The 21,633-nt window shown below is 38.2% G+C and overlaps 1 protein-coding gene and 1 long non-coding RNA gene across 3 annotated transcripts in view; both read right to left on the reverse strand.

Moving 5' to 3' along the window:
* Positions 1-460, reverse strand: part of LOC148344141 (neurogenic locus notch homolog protein 1-like) — a 54,479-nt gene extending 54,019 nt beyond the window's left edge. For both annotated transcript variants that reach the window (XM_088293849.1, XM_088293842.1), the window contains exon 1: positions 218-460. In XM_088293849.1, the coding sequence (XP_088149975.1) occupies positions 218-275 (58 nt within the window). In that variant the 5' untranslated portion in view covers positions 276-460. The remainder of the gene's footprint in view (positions 1-217) is intronic.
* Positions 461-17,408: 16,948 nt separating this feature from the next.
* LOC148344142 (uncharacterized) lies at positions 17,409-21,183 on the reverse strand. Its single transcript, XR_015845668.1, has 2 exons — positions 20,830-21,183; positions 17,409-17,619 (listed from the first exon to the last, which is right to left on the reverse strand). It is a non-coding gene; the product is annotated as an uncharacterized LOC148344142 (long non-coding RNA).
* Positions 21,184-21,633: the final 450 nt, after the last annotated feature.

Here is a 21,633-nt window from a genome sequence, read left to right on the forward strand (position 1 = left end):
TTTGGTGACGGGAAGATGCATATATCTAATCATGATGCATTTGGAGCCTTGAGCTGAAAAAGTTGGACCAACTCTGATTTAAGTCGTGAAATCTAAAGTTAAGTGTTTAGAAGTTGCAGTTCCAGTGCAACAGGTCGTTTTGTGAAGAACAAGACATTAAATAAGTACACACAGAAGATATATGACGACATTAGCTCCTGGTGCTCGAGTGACTCACCTCGCGCTAGTCCAATCAGCCACAACAATAAAGTTACTTTCGCCAAGAAAATAGGCATTCCTTCTGGTTTATAAAGTGCTCACACATAAAGTCCACATGGGTTTGTTCATAGATCCCAATGTATTCTTGCCTACGACTGATGAGAAGGGAGGGGAAAAAAACTAAAAAGTTGGGAGTAGATCCACGGTGAAAGTTTCGACGCCGTTGTCAACGTAAGATGTTGTCGCCACACTTCTCCGGCTGGAAATGACCCCGACTCGTCGCTTCACATCTGGGGAGGCGAGGCGGGGAAGGAGGGCCCTCGGTCGGCTCGGTCCCACGGTGCCCCCACCCCCGCCCCCTTTCACTTCTCCCTTCTTTCCCCTCCAAACAAACACACACACTTGATCAAGCGATAGCATGGAAAGGGGAGAGGGGAGGTCTTGGATGGGGGGAAAGGGGGGGGGTCGTGGTTTCACTCCACATTTTGTTCCTTTTGCCGCGCAATTCGTAGGGGGGGGGGGTATTTAAGCAAAATGTTGCGAAGGGTTACGTGCTAAAATAAATTATTTAGCCTGAAATAAGCTTTCAAATGACACAAAAGACCACGTTGATAAGTTATAAAATGAGTTATTTTTTTCAATTTTGCAACTGTGGGACAATTTCCACGAAAACAAAATAAAAGCTGTTACACAAGCGCTGGTTTTCATTTCATAAAATCATTTTAATGTTTTTAATTCTTCAGATATTTCTGTGAAACTTTCACATTTTTATGGCAGCTTCTATTCCAATGTTTATTTAATTAATTTGGCATGACTAAATCTCTAATCACCCAAAGCGATCAAAAGTGGCAGTTCTTGGAATAGACCACAAAAGTGCAAAGCAATGATCATAGCGTAGTACTTAAAAATGGTATCTCACGGCGAATGCTGGCCAACGTAGCAGATTTGGGGTTTTCGCCAGTGTTCGTTTTTCTTGACTTCAAGAATAAGTGTTTGGGACAAGTAAAACTGTCAGCAAAAAAAAAACTGCAAATATCTTTGCAACCTTTTGCGAATTTTTACGACACCTGACAAAAATCCAGAATTTTCTACATTTACAGGCACTCACCATCAAATTGATATCGGGAACCTAAAATCGAATCGAATCGGGCCTGAGTCAATCAATACATCCCCACATTTTGCTTATGGTGCTGTCGAACCATGCTATTTCTGCTTTTTTGTGATGCTCTGAATTGAGGCTGGCTGTTTACTGCTGAAATTAAGATTTTTTTTTCTGGACGGATAGTGAGCGCCTGTATAGAGGAAAAGGCTTAATGTTTTTAAATGTTAGTGACGATTGATCAAAGTATTCTCTCCCCTAAAGCGACCTTATAAGCTCTCTGACATTAAGTGCTTTAGATTTTCCCCTTCGTGGGCACTATTGTTTAGCTTCTCTTCTGAGATTAGGGCTGGGCGATAAACCGAAAATTTACCGTAACCGAAATTCCATACAGTGACCGACATAATTTTGCCCATGTCTGTAAATTTGGTGTTTAAAAAAAAAGAGGTCCTTGTTTACAAGAGACCTTCACACAAATCTAGGCCTTTGCAAATGGCATTACAGCATCTTGGCGCAATCTATTTGCAGAAAAGATTTTGTCAGAGGGACCCTTTTTTTCCTGTTCTTTGTGACATTGTTCAAGTCATGCAAAGCAAGATATTTGGAATGCTTATACAAATGATTTTTGTACTTTTATTTTTCACTGAAAGTAATGTGTACCAGTTGGTCAATGAAAAAACAGTTAATATGCATTTCATGCATTTATTTTGATCCACGGGCGGGAATTTATCGTGCATTTATCGCCATTGAGGTAAAATTGCTCAATTTATCGCGATATTGATTTTAGGTCATATCGCCCAGCTCTATCTGAGATATAAAAAGTTAGAAAGTTACCCGGGTTGTACAAAAATTTTAATGGCTAAAACTTTTGTTTCTCTCAATTCTCATGCAGCGAACAGTCATGCATATATGTGGTTGTTTAAACTTTGCTCATTGCAGCTTTTGTTTGCTTGCTAATTGTTTAGCGCACTTTCAAAATGGCGGCACTAATTAAAAAAATATTGCAAATAAATTTTAAAAAATGTAAAAAAAATATATAATATTAATCAATAGAATGTGTCAAGAGCTGTTTTGTAATATTTGTAATGTGCAGCAAAAGAAAAAAAAAGTTCTGTAGAACAGAAGTGTCCCAAACCCAAATCAGTTTGGACAAAGTGGCCTCCACGAATTAGAAAAAAAATCTCATAATGCAATTAAATATTTATTCATATTATAATTTGAAACGCACTAGTAAGCTGTTCCGATTCTCCTCACGAGGGTCGCAGGGATGCTGGAGCCTTGTATTTACAATATAGCTATAGAGGTGGATACAGTGCTTCTGTTAATAAATAAATAAATAAATAAAAGGTTAACTGAACTCCCTTATTCAGTGATTAAATCATATTCGGATTTGTAGAAAAAATACACGGTTTATCTTTCACCTTGGTACAACCACAACAAGGTTGAATAGTTTACATTTTGAGAACTTGGAAAAGGATCTCGGTGTGAAATTCATTGTGAAACAAAACCAAAACAAAAACAAACTTTCCAAAATACCATCATCATCACCAGCAACAACATTGCGGTATCAACAGATGAAAGCCTGGGAAACGCTCGATTATCACTTAGGATCTTCTTCCACACTGATAAACTAACGCTGATGATGCAAGGTAAAGTTTTCGAGCTGAATCAGCAAAAAGTGGCTCCCGATTCCCATCAACTGCTGTATAAAGCCAGTATGAAATGCCCCACTGAAATGCCGTTTGTTGTCTTTGGAGAGTTACGGTCCAGATTCAGCCACGATATAGAATTTTCGCTTAAAAAAAAAAAAAAAAAGCTTCACCCTTAAAATGCTGCTCTCACACACTGTAATCACAATGAAATTTGTTTGAGGACATTTTTAAAAAATACATTGTATCGCCCCGTCAAAGAATAATTTACAAACAGAAAAAAAGACAATGTAAAATATTTGGTACTGAGCAGAAGAACATGGATACAATGGCTGAAAGCAATTGTTTGTACTGCTTTGAAATAATTTTATTAGGCATATTTCTGTTTTCTTGCCATCGCCGTAATCCGACCATTAAATGAATGGCAAACAAAAAAAACTTTTCCTGAGCGGTTATCAAAGACTGTTAAACTGCCTTTTGTTTCACTGTCAGCTGCCCGCTCCCGTTTTGTTGTATAAACCACAGAATGACACATGACTAGCTTGCAGGTAAAACTGCTGCAGAAGGCCAAAATAGTAAGCAGACGTTGAGAGAGCCTGAGGGCAGGCAAACTACAGTGAAGTCGACAAATATTGATACGTAAGTAATTATGGTATGCCCAACCTGTAAACAGAGTTCATTCATATTAAAGCCGTTATTTAATCAGCTCAAATGAGTATTGTCATGGAAATGAATATTAACTAAGCCCATAATCTGCTTTTGGTTTGATGTCAATCAGTCAATTAATTTGTGTATTTTAATGCGTAACCTCATTGAGTGTTTTCAATTGGTTTCCATGGGAATGCACAGACAACAATGGAGGCACGGTGGATCCTCGAAATTTTAGCCAAAACTATATGCCAAGTACAAATGCAAAACAAGAAGACGAGAGATGCACTTAGGAGCAGTTACATCTTGAAAATTTTCATTGTAGGAAAGTACATCAATATTGAAGTTCGCACTCGTGGTTGTTTTTTTTTCTTACTGTATGATATAAATGTTGATGTGATAGCGTTTCTAACAATTTCAAAGACATACTTTTGACATACAAAATGACCAGGCTGAGTTGCACTGCATCTTTTTATCGATGTGATGCTAGAATTCATCCTGTCCCTTCCCTGATTTGCTCTGTGTGGAAACACGGCCGTACCGCGCTACAAGTGTACGGAACAAAAGTGAGTCAAGTAGGATGGTCGCTTAAATTTGCAAGTTTCTGTTCAATAAATGCAAAAGTTAAATAGAAACGTGTACCAGACAAAATGCAACACAAACTGAGACCAGCTGCGTCGCACTCCAACTAATTATCACCACTTACATTCACACTGACCGTCAAATTGTATTTTTAACCATTTGCTTTTCCACCACAATATGTGTTAAATTGTGCGAAAAAAAGTTTGGGGGACGTTATACTGTGCTAAAATTGACTTCACCTTAAAAAATCCAAATACAAAAACATTTTTTGTTACTGTACTTAAGCAGAATTTAAAAAATCATTTATCAAAACGGTTATACTCTTTACATAATCGACAGAAAAAAAAATACATTTCAGAGACGTTCAGTATCACTTCTTTCTTCTTTTCCACGTAATTATCTGTACTTCTAAGTACCACCTCTGGATATTGACCCCAGAGGACAATAATCCTCTTGTAAGTCTTCAAACATGAGAAGACATCTTGGGTTTTTTGCTCACATAACTACTCCATTGTGCTCGTTGCCCATTGTGACCGAGGCCAAAAACGTGTTTACTCTTTGGCATTGTGAGGTGGCGGGTAAACAGGATTTGTCTTGATTTCCTCCTCATTGTGTGAACCCTGGGGGCTTCGGGGGTCTGTGCCCACAACTGGCGCAGCGCAGATGGAGCAAACCTGTTCTACTTTATCAGCTTTACAAGCACAGACAGCTGCATGGGGGTTTGTTTGGGTCAAAAGCACCAAAGCACAGTCTGTTCACGCCAATACAGTGGCTGTCATTATTTAATAAGCAACGCATGACTGGGTATCAGTCCAGATTAAAGACCTGATTGATTTCATCCAGCTGGGTTTAATGTTACGCAGTCTATGTTTAACAACCGCTTTGACACAGATGAGCAAAACTTCTCCTCTTTAAACTGTGGTTCTTTTCTGTAATTAAATTTAAGACGTACGAGGCGGTGCTGGTGGAGCGTTTGCTCACAGCCTTCTTGAGTCTCGAGGACCTCTGGATCGCTCTTTTAATTTGTCCATACAGTTAATTGTTTGAAAAGGAAAAATACAATGCACCATTATCGAAAATGTTTTGGCAATTTGACAGCAAATTTATGGATTCAACTGCCTCATTCCTCCCCAGTCATGAATTGAGCCAAAGAATGTGAAAAGCTGCTCAAAAAAAAAAAATGACTTTGCATACAGACTTGAGTGTGGGTGTGTGCCTCTAGCGGCAGGTGTGTACGTGCGACATGTTCAGACATGCGTTGCCAGATACACACAAAAGACTTTTTACATCAAATTCCTTAAAGTGATGTCATATTGATGTTGAATTGACATCAAATGCCCATATGGGAACCACTTCTACAATTAAGAGGCACAATTTTCATACTTGTAGTTATTTGTCACTTGCAAAACCGTTATTTTAAACAATTGATTTAACAATGAACTTCTGCTAGCTAAATGCTATCATACGGAAGACATGCTAATCAATATTCACACTGATTTTACAGTAAATTATAAAACAACGCGCAAGAACAGGGTAGAGTGTTGTATACTATCTATTATCTATTTTTACTACTAACGAAGAAATGGGAAACAACAGCACATCTGCAAAGCTGCGTTTAAAAGTGAAGCTCTCTCCAGAATGCTAACCAACGGCAAACCGTTACAACACAGCAACAGCTCAGAGTGAAAAGGAAAGGTGGGCAGCCAAAGTATACTTGTCGTTCGCTTTTCTTCGTGTACGTCAAATCTCTGGTTTGTAATGATTTTTCTGCAGTCTAAAGAAACCTTTTCCACCTCCCCCACGAATTAGCCAGCAATGTCACACGTACAAGGCATGACTAATGACAAATAACGCTTTGTTCTGAGGCTTGCCTTTCAAAATGTCTGCCGGCACTTTTCATGTTCACACTTCTCAAAAAGAATTTTACTGTTTGTTGTTTTTTGTTAAGTCAGAGATTCAAGCAAACTTTTTTAAGTTTTTTTTTTTTTTGAGTCCACTGAGTCTGAATCTGCACTTTTTTCCCCCAGGCCCATCAGCTCTCCGTACTGCTACTGCTACTACTCATATTTATGAATTAAGGGTTAGCTTCAGCAACAGGTGGAATTTTGTTCTGAAACGTCATAGCTATAAATTACATCCACCCATCCATTTTCCGAGCTGTCTCTCCTACCGAGGATTGTGGGTGTGCTGGGATACAACCTGAACTGGTCGCCAGCCAATCGCAAGAAAACCGTAGACAAAAACAACCATTTGCACTCAGAATCACACATCAGGACAATTTAGAGTATTCCTTTAAGCTACCATGAATATTTCATCTCTCATAGAGCTGGCTGTGGGACCAAACAACAATGGTTAAAGGCCAGGTTGTACAGTACTGTAGCTTCTGAATGCCGTGACAAATTAATTTTCATACCAACAACACGATCATTCGTTCGATATTTGTTGGTTATTGGAATTAGTCACGTTTGAAAAGTTGCTTAACGGTCACTAGCAGTCTGGAGGCTGCTTCTAAATTGTTTGGCATGCGTTTTTCATTGTTTCTTTGTGTAATCAGTAATTGCATGTCGTTATTATTTGGAAGTAATGTCGCGTCTGCTTACGGCACAACTTGGATGCAACTCGAAGTGATGACATAGCGGATCTACTGCGTTCCCATTTTCTAGGGGGATTGTTTTTCCACCCTTCGTATTCATCTCCTCAAACAAGTTAAGGGGGGGGATTGAAGTAATGGGATTGAGTCTAAATATCTGAGTACCTTCATCCTGTGACTCGCTAACAGATAAATGTTCCCTGAAGATGATCCTGAATACATTTGAACACAGGATCTAATTATACATCCTTGTTTACTACTTCAGAGGTTCACAGGCTTGTAATGAACTGTGGGGGCTGAGGAAAATGTTGACCTCTGCGGCCTCGCAACCCTTGTGGGACTATTTTTAGAGGGACAAGATTTGTAGGCAAACATCCGTAAAGAATAAGACAAGTCATATGGTCAGCAATACAAATTTTAAACGGTTTTCCTCATGAAGTTCTCCTTACTTTCAATTCCGAAATAACGTGGAGGTTCCGCCGCTATTTGTGGGTGGGAAAAAATCTGTCAATAATTGACACCCCCCAAAAATGTTTACAATTTGCGTATTGATGCCACATAATGGAGGTAATGTACTATTCTTTGATTAGACAAGGCGAGGGCCTACATAAACGAAGCTCTCCCCCTCACTTCAACATAGTTCCTGGGCAACAAGATACCACTAGATGGTGCCAAAGTTATGTTTTTTTTATTAGGCAGTGCTTTGGCCTAAGCATAAAACAGCAAAGAACATTTTCCAAGGACACACACTGTTTCATTTATATACCATATCTAAATGACGCAGCGTTTACAAAGTTGCTGACTCACAAGAAAATGTTTTTTTTTTTAAAGAAAATCGTAATGTTGAGAATGAAGCCTTTTTCTAGCAGTTAAAAAGTTATAACCTTTACATGAGCAATTTGTAGAGATAGAAAGTCAAATCGTCTTTTTTTCTTCAAGTACGCCAAGTTTTAATAATAATAATGTAATATATTCAGTAGTATTTATGAATTAAGGGTCAGGTTCAAGAACAGATGGATTTATTTTCTGAAACGTCATGGCTATGAATTACAATGCACCGTAAAATCCACACTCAAAAGCTTTAATAGGTTAAGCTTAAAAGAACAAAAATTTAAACACCTCAAAACCTGATGTGCTAGGAAAAAATACTCTTTTTTTTTAAATCAGCATCAAAATCTCTGATTAAAATTTGATGTTGACCAGTATTATTTTCCTGACCCCCAAGGTAGGGCTCATAGAAACCACTTTGAGAGCCACTATTTAGAGATGATCACACTGCAGGAATGAAAAACGTTATCATCTCCCATCATTGTTCATGGTGTTTTTTCTTTCATAGAAGACATTACAGAAGTCAGAATTCTTGTGAACCTGTTGTCCAAAGCACACACAAAAAATACCTGAGGGAAGGAAAATAGGCCATTGTATTGCGGTCCTATTATTTCCTGAGTGGTTCACACACAGATTAATGCATCCGGGTCCGTCTGTATTGTTCTTATCAAGGAGGAGGAGGGTCCCGTGACTTTACTGTTGAATTGTACATTCTGCTGCTGCCCAATGTGAGGAAACACAGACGAGGGTCTTTGGCTCCCGTTTTCCGGTGGTTAAGGGAAAGGAGGCGGCTGCTGCCCGGGAGAAGGTGCGAGAGGCCAAGCTTCTTGATGGAAAATGTGAGAAAATGTCAAAAGAAAGAGGACTTCTAAACTTTCCCAAATTCACTTTAAGTTGTTCTGCTCTATAAAAACATGACCACACCTGAACTAGACACCAGTTTCACGGTATAAAATTCGCACTTTAAAGAAATTCTGAAGGGTTTATTTAAGAGGTCATTAGGGATAGAATTTGAAATTATAATGTCTTCGTTAGAGCCTGGATAAGGGACAAACCAATGACCACTTCGGCACAGATGCTTCTTCTCCAGCAGCTCAAGCAATAATTTTTATCATCAGAATATTCACAATAAGTACAAAATATACTGGACTACAAATATTCCAACGATAAAACAAAATCAATTTTTTTTTCAGTTAACATGGGGCATAATTAGAGGAATAACTTTTAAAGGAATAAAGTGAAGCTTAAATGTACACTCTTGAAATACACTTCCAATGCACAAAAAGAATATACAAAGATATTAATTATATTTCTAAAGTCCATTATGGCTATCGCAAAGAGTTTACAAAAGTATTCAAACAAAATACCAATTACCTCGACTACACAAATCAGCAGTCGCAATGTGACTCAACATTTTCTTAAAAACTCGTGTCCACCTGTAATGGCCGCTTTTGACGTACTTTTTCGATAACATTCAAAAAACATATAAAGTTCAAAATTAACTTATGACTAACACTGCTTTTGATGCTTTTGCACTATAACAATTATTTTCATACCCGGATAAAGGATATACCAATGATCACTCGGACAAAAATGCTTCTTCGCCAGCAGCTCAAGCGAGAACGAAGCTTAGCGCATTGCTTCCCATTCAGTCCTTAGCAGGCATAACTAGTCGATCACAAATCACTTTGCTCCAAGAGGCTAAACTAGTAGATCGGAGATGACGTCTTGTAAAGGTATAACAAAAATAATATCCAAGTCAAACATTTTAAAAACGTTTTCACCTAGAAATCTTTTAATACTTTCACAAATTTCTAAAGAGGTCCTTTTATTCATATTTTTTAATTTGAGCCTATCTCTGAATTAATTCTTGATTGTTGCTCATTTATGACCAATCATACACCAATCTAGCCTATCATAGGTTAGGTTCAGTTTGGTTCGAAGTTTTTAGGGTGTGGGTTTAGGTTTGAGATTAAAAAGCATTTTTCCACTTAGATTTAGGATTTGGGATTTGAAAAACAGGGTTAAAATTAGGGATTTGGATTTTAACACATGATTCACCTTAAAGACACTCGCTTCATCTCTAAAAACAAGTACTGTATGATTATCATTGCCTCTCCTGCCTCTAGACTCATAAACTCAAGATCCTTAAAATTTGAATACTATCCAATCCTGGCGGCTGGTGCACTTTCCGTATTTACCGATTAACGTTAGATTTGGCTTTAAAGGGACATTTGATCCGGCTGAACATTGGCACTTATATGATACGTATGCATATAAATGTACAAAATTACTCAAATTCACCCCCTAAAAGACTGTGATTTAAGGGCATTTTTCGGATAAGAATAACGAATTGGCACGCCCACTTTTGGAGCTCGTGTTTTTTTTTTCGTCTCAACTGTCCACGTACGCAAGCATTGTAATATTGCTTGGTTTGTCAGTTCTGGTGTCTGAAACAGCAACTGATCGCCACCAAAATTCAAATACGCATTATTACTCATTACTCATGTCCACTTCAATCTGTCAAAGTATAAATGTGTTCTGCACAATATTTTGTGTTAAATGTGAGCTCATATGAGCAAAGACCACGATCGAGGTGATCAAAAAACAAAATCGCTGTGCCAGTCGCTTCTTAACTTACACAGGCGGAAGCGGACAAGAGAATGAATGCACACGCAAAATCCTCGAGCATATGGTTGTAGTTTTTGCACATTTTGCTGAGCTGAATTTTCGTTGTCTCAAGTAAGCAATTCTTAAATACTTACCGTCGAGTACAGACATGAAACTGTTTCTAATACTGTAATATATACTTACTAACTATACTATATTGTAATAATATACTTGGATCAAATCAGTAAAATCTTCCATGAGAATAACAACTCCAAACACATTGATCTGTCCCTCAGTTACTGAACCATGCCCAAAATAAACACAAACAGCAGCTCATACGTTGACCTTTCCTTTCTACCATTTCCTGTTAAGGGCCACGCTGTAATGTTTCATAAATAGGTGAGGAAAAAAAGTGCCGCAAGTTTTTATAGCAGGAACTAAAATCTTACTCCATCTGAGTGATAATGAGCCTCGGCGAGTGACATCCTACAACTCTTTTATTCTAACCTTTTTTTTTTAAATTTTATTTTCACAAGAGCAGCAAAAGAAGAAAATGGAAATAATGAATCTGTTCAAATGGTGTCATGGGAATTTTCTATGCCCCGCACCTCTGACTCATGGCACTCCATTTGGATGCGTGGGAGTTGGTATAAAAACGATACACAGAACACCAAGAGGGGCTGGAGACGCTCAGTCGAAGAACTCCAATGTCACCAAATGTCAGACAGACAGGAAGAGATGAAAAAGAGGACCAGAGGGAGAGTTTTGCTGTGTTTGGGGATTCCCAACGACAGTGGCGCCTTGAGATTAAGGACGTTTGATACGTTTTTTTTTCAGACCGATTCACTCTGTCAGTATTTACCGATACAGAGAAGAAATGCCTCTAGTACTTTTGCCGAATAAAATTTCATACAACACAATGAAAAAAAAGTTGTGCCTCAAGACATTTTGTTCCGATGCAAACGACGATGTCAAAATGCTACAGCATCGCTCCAACAACTGCTTTCTCAATGCCAGATCATTTTTTGTAACGTGTTTTTCATGAAAAATCCCACCCTATGATTTTGTCCTTCATAAAAACACAGAGTGATTACAATCAAATAAAATCTAAAGAATCAAATATTTGTTTTCAATTCAATGGACATTGTGTGCACTGACCCCGTAGCCAGCTCGTAGCAAAATAATACCGACACAGAGGCACACAAGACGCGTTTCACATTTACTGTAACGCAGTAAGTTTCTCAAATTATTAAAATATAAACACGTCAACAAGTAATACATGAATACACAATGAGGAGCAACACGTTCAAAAATACTTACTCGCATATATTACGTAAATACATTGAAATGAATTAATTCAAAATGCAAAATGAATTCATCAGATATTCTTGACTCTTGATCATTTAAATGCTTGACGAGACTGGTAAAAGATCCTAATTTGACCCACATAGCAAAGTAGACAGGAGCGACAAAACAGTCACCACAGTGACAAACCCTGAACATGCATCTTTTACTCACGCCGAGCCGTAAACAAAAGGAGGAAGTGGCTCTGTGCGACTGTCCGGCAGAGCTTCCTGTTTGTGATTATGCATCCAAAAACATAGCCTCCCACCACGCTTGCCCGCTAGCAGAGTTGGGAGCAGCACTGGCCCGCTGCGACTGGTCACCCAGGCATTGTGTGGACGAGGTCAGGTCGTCACAATATCAGGAAGCAGCTGCTTCAGACATAAAAGTAGTGCTATGATGATCAATAGGCTGTCTGTGCTCAATTAGCAAGCTTAATGGGTAAAGCACAGGAACTAATCAGTAACAGCACAATCCATATCTTAACAGCAACCTTTAGTTATAAAGTTTTTATCTGTTGGGAAATATTTTAATATTACAATATATAATTTCCTATTATTTTTGTATTGTCAATTATTATTTTATTTGTCGAATATTTTGCATTGTGTTTTACTAATACAGATTTTTTTCCAGCCGAGTTTTAAGATATTTTACATCTGATATTTTTGTCATAATCTTGGTATTTTTCCAACACTTTAGATTTTTTGTGTCGTAGTTTCATCTTCATTTCTAATATTTGGGTATATCTTTTTCCATCAATTATGCATATTCTACTTAAATATGTTAGTATTTTTAGCTAATACTCAGTTAATATTTCAATTTTGTTTATATATTTTTTACTTTTCTTACTTTACTGTTATATAATAAAGAAATTGTTGTCTTTTGTCTAATATTCTTGCATGACATGTATTTTTACTTTTTTTCTAACAGTTATAAAAATATTGATAGATAACATCTTAGTATTTTTCAGCTAATATTCAGCATATTTTTTATATTTTCCAATATTTATATATATTCTTATTTTTGATATTTTTGTATATCTTTGGATTCTCCAATTGATTTCTTTATAATAATTGTTTCTAATAAATCAGTATATTTTTTTATTATTTGTATAATCATTTTTTTTGTATTTTTGTCCATTAGTTTCATTTGTTCTAATGTTTTGCAATTACATTTAGTTTAGTTTTCTCATATATTTTTTCTACAATATTTTGTATTGTCTAATATTGTTATCTAAATACTTTATGGTAATGTTCTTTTAGGCTTGGTGTAAATATTTGCAGCCTAGTCACAGGAATAAAATATCTCCTTATTTGAGCTTGTTTTATAAGGTCATAACTTGGACAAAGAGTAGAGACTTTCCGTCTGTTCCCAGATGAAAAATATTTCCCCAGTTTCCCACTGTGGAGGAAAAACATTTTTGGGAAAAAAATCACGATGACTTTGATGCTCTCTGGTTTATTATTCTAACGTTTGATGCTTCTGCACTGTAAATGAAAGTTCCATCAGTGTGTGTGAATGCCTGTGTGAGCTTGTTTGCATTAATAATCTCATAATTATCGTGGGGAGAGGAAAGGCAGGGTGAACATTAGCTCTTCTCGTTGGTGGTGCTGTGTTTAATGTTTGGATGAGAATTCGTGACACAGCACGATGCACAAAGGGGCAGGAAAGCAGCAGTTCTCTCAGGAAGACAATGCAGCACCTGTGTAGCTTCATGAGTACGTGAAGGGAAGAAAAAGGAAATTCACACACCTTAATGGGTCCTGATGGTTTATAAAGACATTGTGAGTCGGATTAAATGTCATTTAATAATAGAGCAGTACCTCTGAGCTTGTGTACCAATCAACTAGCTAGCACAAGATGCTAGCGTAACAGTCAAAAGTTCTTTGTTTAGGAAAGAAATATGCTGAGAATCGACTCCATGTGAGAGTCCGATAAACCCAACTGGAACAGGAGCAAAATACAAAAATTAAACCAGTAGCCAGCTTGTAGCTTGCGGTTATTTAGCTGGAAGCTATGTTCCTAGCAGGAAAAGCTATGATAGCAGTCTAAAGTCGTTTATATACAAAAAGTATACTTAATAGGCACCAGCAAATGCTTTTATTAAGCCGACAGTTACACGAACAGCACCAAAATATCTAAATAAAGGCAGTCAGCAGCTGTCAAGCTAGTGACTAGGTAGCTTTCAGCTATCGCAAGAAGCTAACATAGCAGTTTAAAGTACTTTGTTCTTAAAAAAATGCAGAGGAGTCCTTTTTTAAAAAGAAATATAAATTAAAAAAATGTGCCAGCTCCAGGGGAGAGTCCTATCAAGTTAAGTGGAGCAAGAACAAAAACTGGTCCAAAACACCCAAAGAAAAAAATAGAAGGCAACAATGTAGGTAGACAGCAACAAAATGCTAACATAGCAGTCTAAAGTTCTTAGTTCACAAAACATTGCTTAAAACTATCTTGAGCCAACAATGGAAATTAAAAACAGGACCCATAACACCTACCAGCAAGGTAGCTTTCCATTAGCATGTGAAGCTAACAATGCAGTTTATATCCTAACGCGTTTTTAAAAAATTTTTTTTTTTTTTTTACATCAAGTATCACAAACGGATGGACTCCAATACATCACATTAGCCACAAAAGATCGAAAATAAACCCTTCCATTGTGAGTCCAACAAAAAGTACTTTGTAGTTATATTATCTTTCTTTCTTTCAATAGGTTAGCTAACATTAGCTTTAAAAGCATGTAATGAATAAATAAATAAATAATCTGTTAAACTGTTAAAGAAAAACTTGAGCTTTTGTAACCAAATAAGAAGGAAAACAGAGTTCTGGTAGCACTTTACTATTGGTCCAGTTTATATTTTATCAAATTATAAATGGCCAGAAATGCAGATTTACCTCACCTCTTTAATAACACACAACCTGTATTTAAAGAATTGGTGCCTTCAATTGTAACAATCAATTAAAAAAAAAAAATCCTGACACGGTCTTCACAGGGAAAAAATTGAGGAGGCAAAATAAATTCCTCATTGTTTTTTTAAAGTCCATAAAATTAAAGATGACCAGCAAAAAAAATAAAAAATACAAGTGAACACGAGCACGAGCCACTATACTCCTAGTCAGCTCCTTACTCAGACCTGCACACCCTTCACAAGAGCATTCACAACCATATATCTTCGCACTGCCGTAAAACTGGCCCAAAAAAACAAGATAAGTAACAACAACATAAATACATCATTTGTGTATTTTTATGAAACAACCCAACCTATATAAGAAAACCACAGCTGGGTTATACTTTCACTTTCCAAAACAGACAAATGATGGTCTTGTGCTCGCTATTCCTGAGCCTGTTGTGTGTTCAGCCACAGATACGGGGAAAAAGACATTCAGAGATTTACTTCCATAGATGTAACAGCCCCAAGCTGTGACTCCTCCATGTTTTAAAGTTGCTACACTGTTTTCTTTGATTTTGCATTTAACATAGAGCTGATGTGACTTCATGTAAAGCAACATTTTTATCTGTTCAGGATGAAGCAAAGCATCCACAGAAACATAACTCAGCTGCCTCCATTTTGTTTGCTTTATTTTTGCAACTGTAAAGATCTCATGTGATTTGGCAAAATTATCCAGTTTGTCCTATGCTGGTTGTAGCAAAGCAGTTTCAAAACCATCAGTCTGGCAGTGATATGTTTTTTTTCATTGGATGCTTCATTTTTTAATTTGGAAAATTTGATGCGACTTGCCAAGAAGCTGAAGTTTTTTTTCCGCTGTGGAGCAAAATAGCTCCAGAAAACACATAACTGTGCTTCCTTCATGTTTCACAAACGGCACAGTGTTTTCTTTGGATACTTAATTTTTATATTTAAATAGGGATTGCCAAAAAGCTCCAGCTTTTGATGTGCCGGATGCAGCATAACAGCCCCAATTTTTCAGTTTGCAAGTGAGCTCCAGTTTTTCCTGTGCCCAATGTAGCAAAGCAGCCCCAGGTTTGATTTTGAAACTTGTTTGTTTACAGTCTGTGTTTGAATTTGTAAACATGAGGAGGTTCACACCTCATCAGCTCGTATCAGCCCCACCATCAGTTTCCCACATGATTTGTGTGGAAGCGCATGACTGAGCAGATGCTGACTGTGGGACGGTGTGTTTACTGGGCCCAGGGAGAATTGCTCGTTCTCATACTGCCGTATTTGTGAGACCAGTCGTCCAGTCTCACCAACCAAGTTATGATACGATATGAAAGGAAGATTTTGCCATTCGTTGTTAATATACATCCAACTTATGATGGCCTTTATGCCCTTCTATCCAAGAAATTGTTTGATGCCTCTTCATTGAGGATCCATCGATCATATGGAGGGCAGTGGATGTCACTCTCAGGTGAACCCCTCAAAACACACGCACGCACGCACGCACACACGCACCCCGACACACACCCTTGGCACGCCACTGCTGTAAGTACATTTGCTCCTCTGATGCAGACCGCTACAATTTTTTCCTTTTTTTGCTTCCAAAGCAAATTCCTCAAGAGCCTGGGAAAGAGGTTGTGACATCAGGAAACAGCATGCATGTTTCCGTGTGAATGTCCACGCAAACCTCACCCAAATCTTCCTCTGCTGTATTTGCAAATCGTTTATAAGATTACAGCAGAACAACAAACCAATACTTTCGCATTTAGCTCATAGCATTTTTGCACAAATGTGTTTTGAGTGCTTAAGAGAATGCCAAGCCCAGAACTAAAGACCCAAGGGAAAAAAGTAGACAAACAATGAGGTCTATTTTTAGCTGTAATGAGGCCACTGGTGACCTTGACTGGAATGTCAAAACAAGGACAAAGTGTTCCACCAAAATCCACCACTCGTCAGTCTACTTTCAAACTCAAGTGCTAAATGTTGCCTATTGTCATGTATTTAAACTAGGCTGGTTCTCGGGGAGGAGGAACTAGCTCATGGGGCGGTTTCAAGGCATGCGGTGGTGAATATATATGGGACCTTTTCTTTTTTTTTTATGTAAAGGTATTGCTTTATTTTTGCTTTCATCTGCCATCAAAAAAGTATTCTGATTGTGTTTCATTTTATTTTGTCAAATTCTCCTTAGACTTAATAAACAATTCAGATGTATTTTTTTGTTTCTACTTTAGTTCCTTTTGTGTTCTACTTGGCTCTAGGAATCTACTCCTCTCATCGACTCATTCCCACTTCAGTCTCTGTAAATATCCCGACTGGTGCTTTCTGCCCCGCACGTTCTAACCGTGATCAGCAAAGTAGCAGTAGTGTGCTTGTGTGCATGTCCTCCCAGTCTCTTATATGGAGCTCTGCGAGTGCATCTGCTCACTTCCACATTTCCATATAAATCTGCCACGGAGAGGTTAATCCTTTTGATTTGTTGAAGTGGTCAAAGGTAGGGATGTCCACGTGAATTTTGATCACTGTTTTTGGACATTGTAAGCAATGAAAGTACAATGATTTCCAACGGAGAGTTTGTAACAAGTCCCTTTAATGACTCGCAGAAACCTGGAGAGAGCGGAGGGGGGCGTGGCCATATTCCTCATTAAAAGTAGGCGTTTTTCAAGTCGTGACTTATTTCCTAACTTCTCCAAAATTAATGGATAAAAAAAGACGTTAAATAATTTCAGTTTCCTGATCAAAAATGTATAAACTGAGCGTGTTAGTAAAAAATGGGCCATCTTGGCCGTCCAGATCCTTTAATATTGCATCATTTTACTGAGTTACGGTACTTACAGTAGTAGTCGTAGAAGAAGAAGAGCTATTCTTCTATCTTTTACACGGAGTCATACTTTCCGCCATGTTCAAAAAGTGTGTCATGGGACGTTATCGTCTGTCGTCATGGAGATCCCCCATGGAAACAAGGACAGGTTTTAGGAGCGTTTATTTTTTCCATACTTGAGAGCTAAAGTCGGCATTGGGTCTGATTTTGGGTGTAGGGGATTGGGTGAGAGGACCAAGGTTCCCATGCCCCGGTGGCCCCCCATGGGACTATTTAGCGGCAGATGTGACGTCTGGGGCTCGCTCCGCTTCCCTTCCCGTCCGGTGTTGTCGTCTGGTTATCGTCCGCTCTGTCTGCTGAGAGAGAAACACGTCCATCCGTCAAACTGGAAAATACACACGACGTTGACAGCTTAACCCTGATTGGATCCGGTTGTCAGTGACGGCCCAATCAGACGGGCTCTCGTTTCTTGAGAGTTGTCCAAACATGATAATGATCGTTTCTTATTGAATAATTACTAACTTGTATGATCATGTTTGAAACCCTACTTTGAAAGTCTTGTCTTGAAACCCTTAAACTAAACTTGAAGCCCTACTATGAAACTATCGTTGTGTACTAAACTTAACTTGAAACTTTGAAACACTAATTGTTTCTTGAGAAAGTAATTTGAAACCCTAACCTTGTCTTGAAACCCTAATTTGATATCCTGAATGAAGATTGAAATCCTAATTTGAAACCCTGGCCTGAAGTAGTTTTCAAACTCTGATTTGAAACCCTGACCTTAGCTTGAAACCCCAACCTGGTCTCGAAACCCTACATTGAAACACTAATCCTGAATTGAAACCCTTATTCGAACCCCTAATCTTGTCTTGAAACCCTAATTTGGGACCCTCCTTTGAAAGTCCGACCCTGTCTTGAAACCCTACTTTGTAACCCTAATCAGGCATTAAACCCCAATTTGAAGTCCTTACTTCATGTTGAAAACCTCATTAGAAACCCTAACCTTATCTTGAAACCCCAATTCAAAACCCTAACCTAGTCTTAAAAACTAACTTTAAACTTCAACCTTGCCGAGAAACAGATCTGGTAACACTAAACCTGTCTTGAAACCTGACTTGAGGAATGAAACCCCAACACAACCGTGAAACTGATTTGAAATTTAAACAGCTAACTCTGTCCTGAAGTCCTTCTATAAAACCTTAACCCAGACTTTAAAACAGGGGAGGGCAAACTTTTTGATTGGTGGGCCACAATGGGTTTTAAAATTTGACCGAGGGGCCGGACCAGGAACAGACGGATGGAGTGTTTTGGTAACCTGACCGCATCGATGAAAAAAAAAAAGGCATTTAGTTTTAAATGAAAGTGAACAAAAGCATTACAACAAAATATAGGTCTTTGAAAAACCAGAGTATTTAGAAAATAAAACATTAACGAGGTTTATTCATTTACTTTATTTCAAGTTCGGCGGACCGGATTAAAACGTTTAACAGGCCGCATGTGGCCCCCGGGCCGTAGTTTGCCCACCCCTGCTTTAATATCAACCTTGGCTCGAAACACTCCTCAATTCCTGCCTTGACAGCCTTACTTTGAAATCCTAACCTCAACGTGAATTACCATAACCGTACTAGAAAAGATTAAACCTATCGTGAACAAACGTATGTTAGCGAACGTGAAAAAATGTAGCTTGAAACCCTAATGTTATCTTGAAACACTACTTCATTCCTGACTTGAAGTCCTACTTTGAAACCCTAACCTGATTTTAAACCCTAAATACAAAACCTAATCCAATCTTAAAATCCTAATTACAAGCACTACTCCCATCTTGGAACCCTATTCATTGTTTGAAACCCAAAACCTAAGATTGAAATGCTTCTTTGAAAAACTAACCCAGGCTTCAAACCCAAATTCCGGCTTCAGAGCCTTACTTTAAACCGTTCTCGAAACCCTACTTTAAAGGCATTCTGAGCTGGAATCAAACCCTGCACCTTTGAACTGTGAGGCCATCATGCTAACCAGTCACCCAACGTGCCACCCCCTTTCTAAATCATGCACAATCATTTTTAGATATATTACTTTAACCTTTATTGAGTACTACGGCAAAGATAAAGAATGATGTTTTCAATGGAGCAGGTTGGTTTTGTTTTTTTTTGTTTTTTTGGGTGGAAAAGTGAAGGAGACTGTCAGAGCCACGATAAAAGAGGCACGAAATAAGGCCAAGCTTAAGAAGCTCGTGGAGCAGATAGGGCGCAGAAGAAAGTAAGGCTCACGCAGATCCAGCCTCAGTCGAGAGGCCTTTATCTGGCTAATGCATTGTCTTACTTGGAAAAACCTCAAGCTTGGAAGGGAAGATCCGGATTGGATCCTCCCTTCTGCGAGCAGATTAGGACTGAGTGAGCGGTCTCCCATCAGTCACTTTACTCTTTGATGCCCCGCCAGTGGCTGTCGACACCCTGGCGGACGTGACCGCAAAGAAGGGGACCGATCCGGGTCTGACGAGAGGCTCTTCCCGAGCTCCCTAATGATCTGTAAATAAACAGTTCACTATCTTTGGGAATGGGCGCATGTGGCTAAGATACCCACGGTAGTCTGCACTAAAGTAGAAGTAGGCTACAGATACGGAATTTGTGTGGGGTGGGGGGACAACAACACTCGTTAAAGTATATAAGTCCTGTTTCATTACTGAGTCTGAAATGTAGGGAAGCATCTAAAAAGGCTGGTAGCTTGGTAACAGGTAGGCAATTAAAAGGGTTATAATAATTAGATTTTTCCATTTCATGATAGTTTTCATTTTTGGTTTTAATTTTTGTTGTTTAACTAGTTTGAATTTGTTTTTAGAGCATGTTTGTTAGTTTTTATTTTTCTGAAAATGCTTTGTTCAAATTTATTGTTTGTTAGTTTTAGTTTGTTTTTTTTATCTAAATATAAATTGAGTATTTGTTGAGTGCAAAAAAAAAAGGAAATTAAACAGCGTGTAATACAATAAAGGACAATTCTCAAATGACTGTTTGACCTTCTATCTTCTGTACGAACATACAATAATAGCAAAATAACCACATTTAAAATAAACCCCCAAAAACTTATGCATAATAGTAAAAAAAAAAAAAGAGGAAAACAAAAGACATTGTCAAAATAGTTCTAGTTACTTTTAGTTAAATGCATAAGATGTAGAGATGTATTTAAAAAAATAAGTTTCATTTTTATTTTATTTTGTTAACTTTAAGTTTGTTTCAATTTTAGTTTTTTTAACTATAATAACCTTAACAAGTAGGTAGTTAGATTGTCGGCCACCAATGCTAGGTGGGTAGGAGGGTTGCATTTCGGCTAGGTAGCTACTGGTTAGCTAGGTTGGCATGTAGTTAACTTGTTGACTTGGTAGTTTGCTAGCTATAGGTAAGAAGCTAGGTAGAACGGTTGCTAGATGGCTTGCTAGGTATGAGGCAAGGTAGGAAGGTAGCTTATAGAGATAAGTTGTTTAGTTGGCCAGTCAGTAGCCGACATGTGTTGTCCAAATATAGAGGATATGGGTGGATTATTATTAATTCATGTCACATATCAGTTTGTCTTACCTGGACAGCACATTGTTGAGTGTTTCTGTATAATTAGGAGGAAGTTCGTCGTTTGTTTGCACTGCAGCTGTGTGTTCATTGATGTTGTGGTAAGGTATCGTCTGGTCTATTCACAGGCATGAAGGGAGCCCACCTGTTACACACAGGAAGTTCCTGATCCCACCACATCATCCGCCTAGAAATACGAACGACAGCCTTTTGAACGCAGAGCTGTGTTAATTTTAAAACACCAGACCTCGGTCCCTCGACTTGAAGACAGGATGAGGCCACTTTCAAACCCTTGACCTGTGCCTCACCCAGCCTTTTTGTCCTTATCGCTTGACACCGGACCAGATGAGAAAGGATGCACCAGACAATCACTGCCACCTTCTGGCAATGGATGCAATCGCATCCCTAATGACAGAGAGGAATACTATCAAACCAAGTTTCAAAGCCTCTTTTGAAACCTACTTTGAAAAACTAACCCTTGTTTTTTTTTTTAAGGAATCACTTGAAATCCTTAACTTGACTGTAAAGCTTGCTTGAACTCCCAAGTCTTGTTTAAAACCTAACCCAGGTTTAATTACCTTAAAGCCTAATTTGAAACCACAACCTTAGTTTAAATTGTTAAACCAATTTTGAAACCTTAATGCTGGCTGGAAACCCTAAATCAGGCTTGAAACCTAAATTTGAAGCCCTGACTCTTACTAGAAACCCTAATTTGTAACTCTAACCCTAATTTGAAACCGTAAAATCCAATTTGAAAGTTTTAAGCCTATGCTGAAACACTAACCCTTGTCGGAAAGCTGAACGCAAGCTAATTGT

The sequence above is a fragment of the Idiotropiscis lumnitzeri genome, chromosome 1 (assembly GCF_059441095.1).
Source record: "Idiotropiscis lumnitzeri isolate Australia: NSW breed Sydney's pygmy pipehorse chromosome 1, RoL_Ilum_1.0, whole genome shotgun sequence".
Classification (NCBI taxonomy): Eukaryota; Metazoa; Chordata; class Actinopteri; order Syngnathiformes; family Syngnathidae; genus Idiotropiscis; species Idiotropiscis lumnitzeri.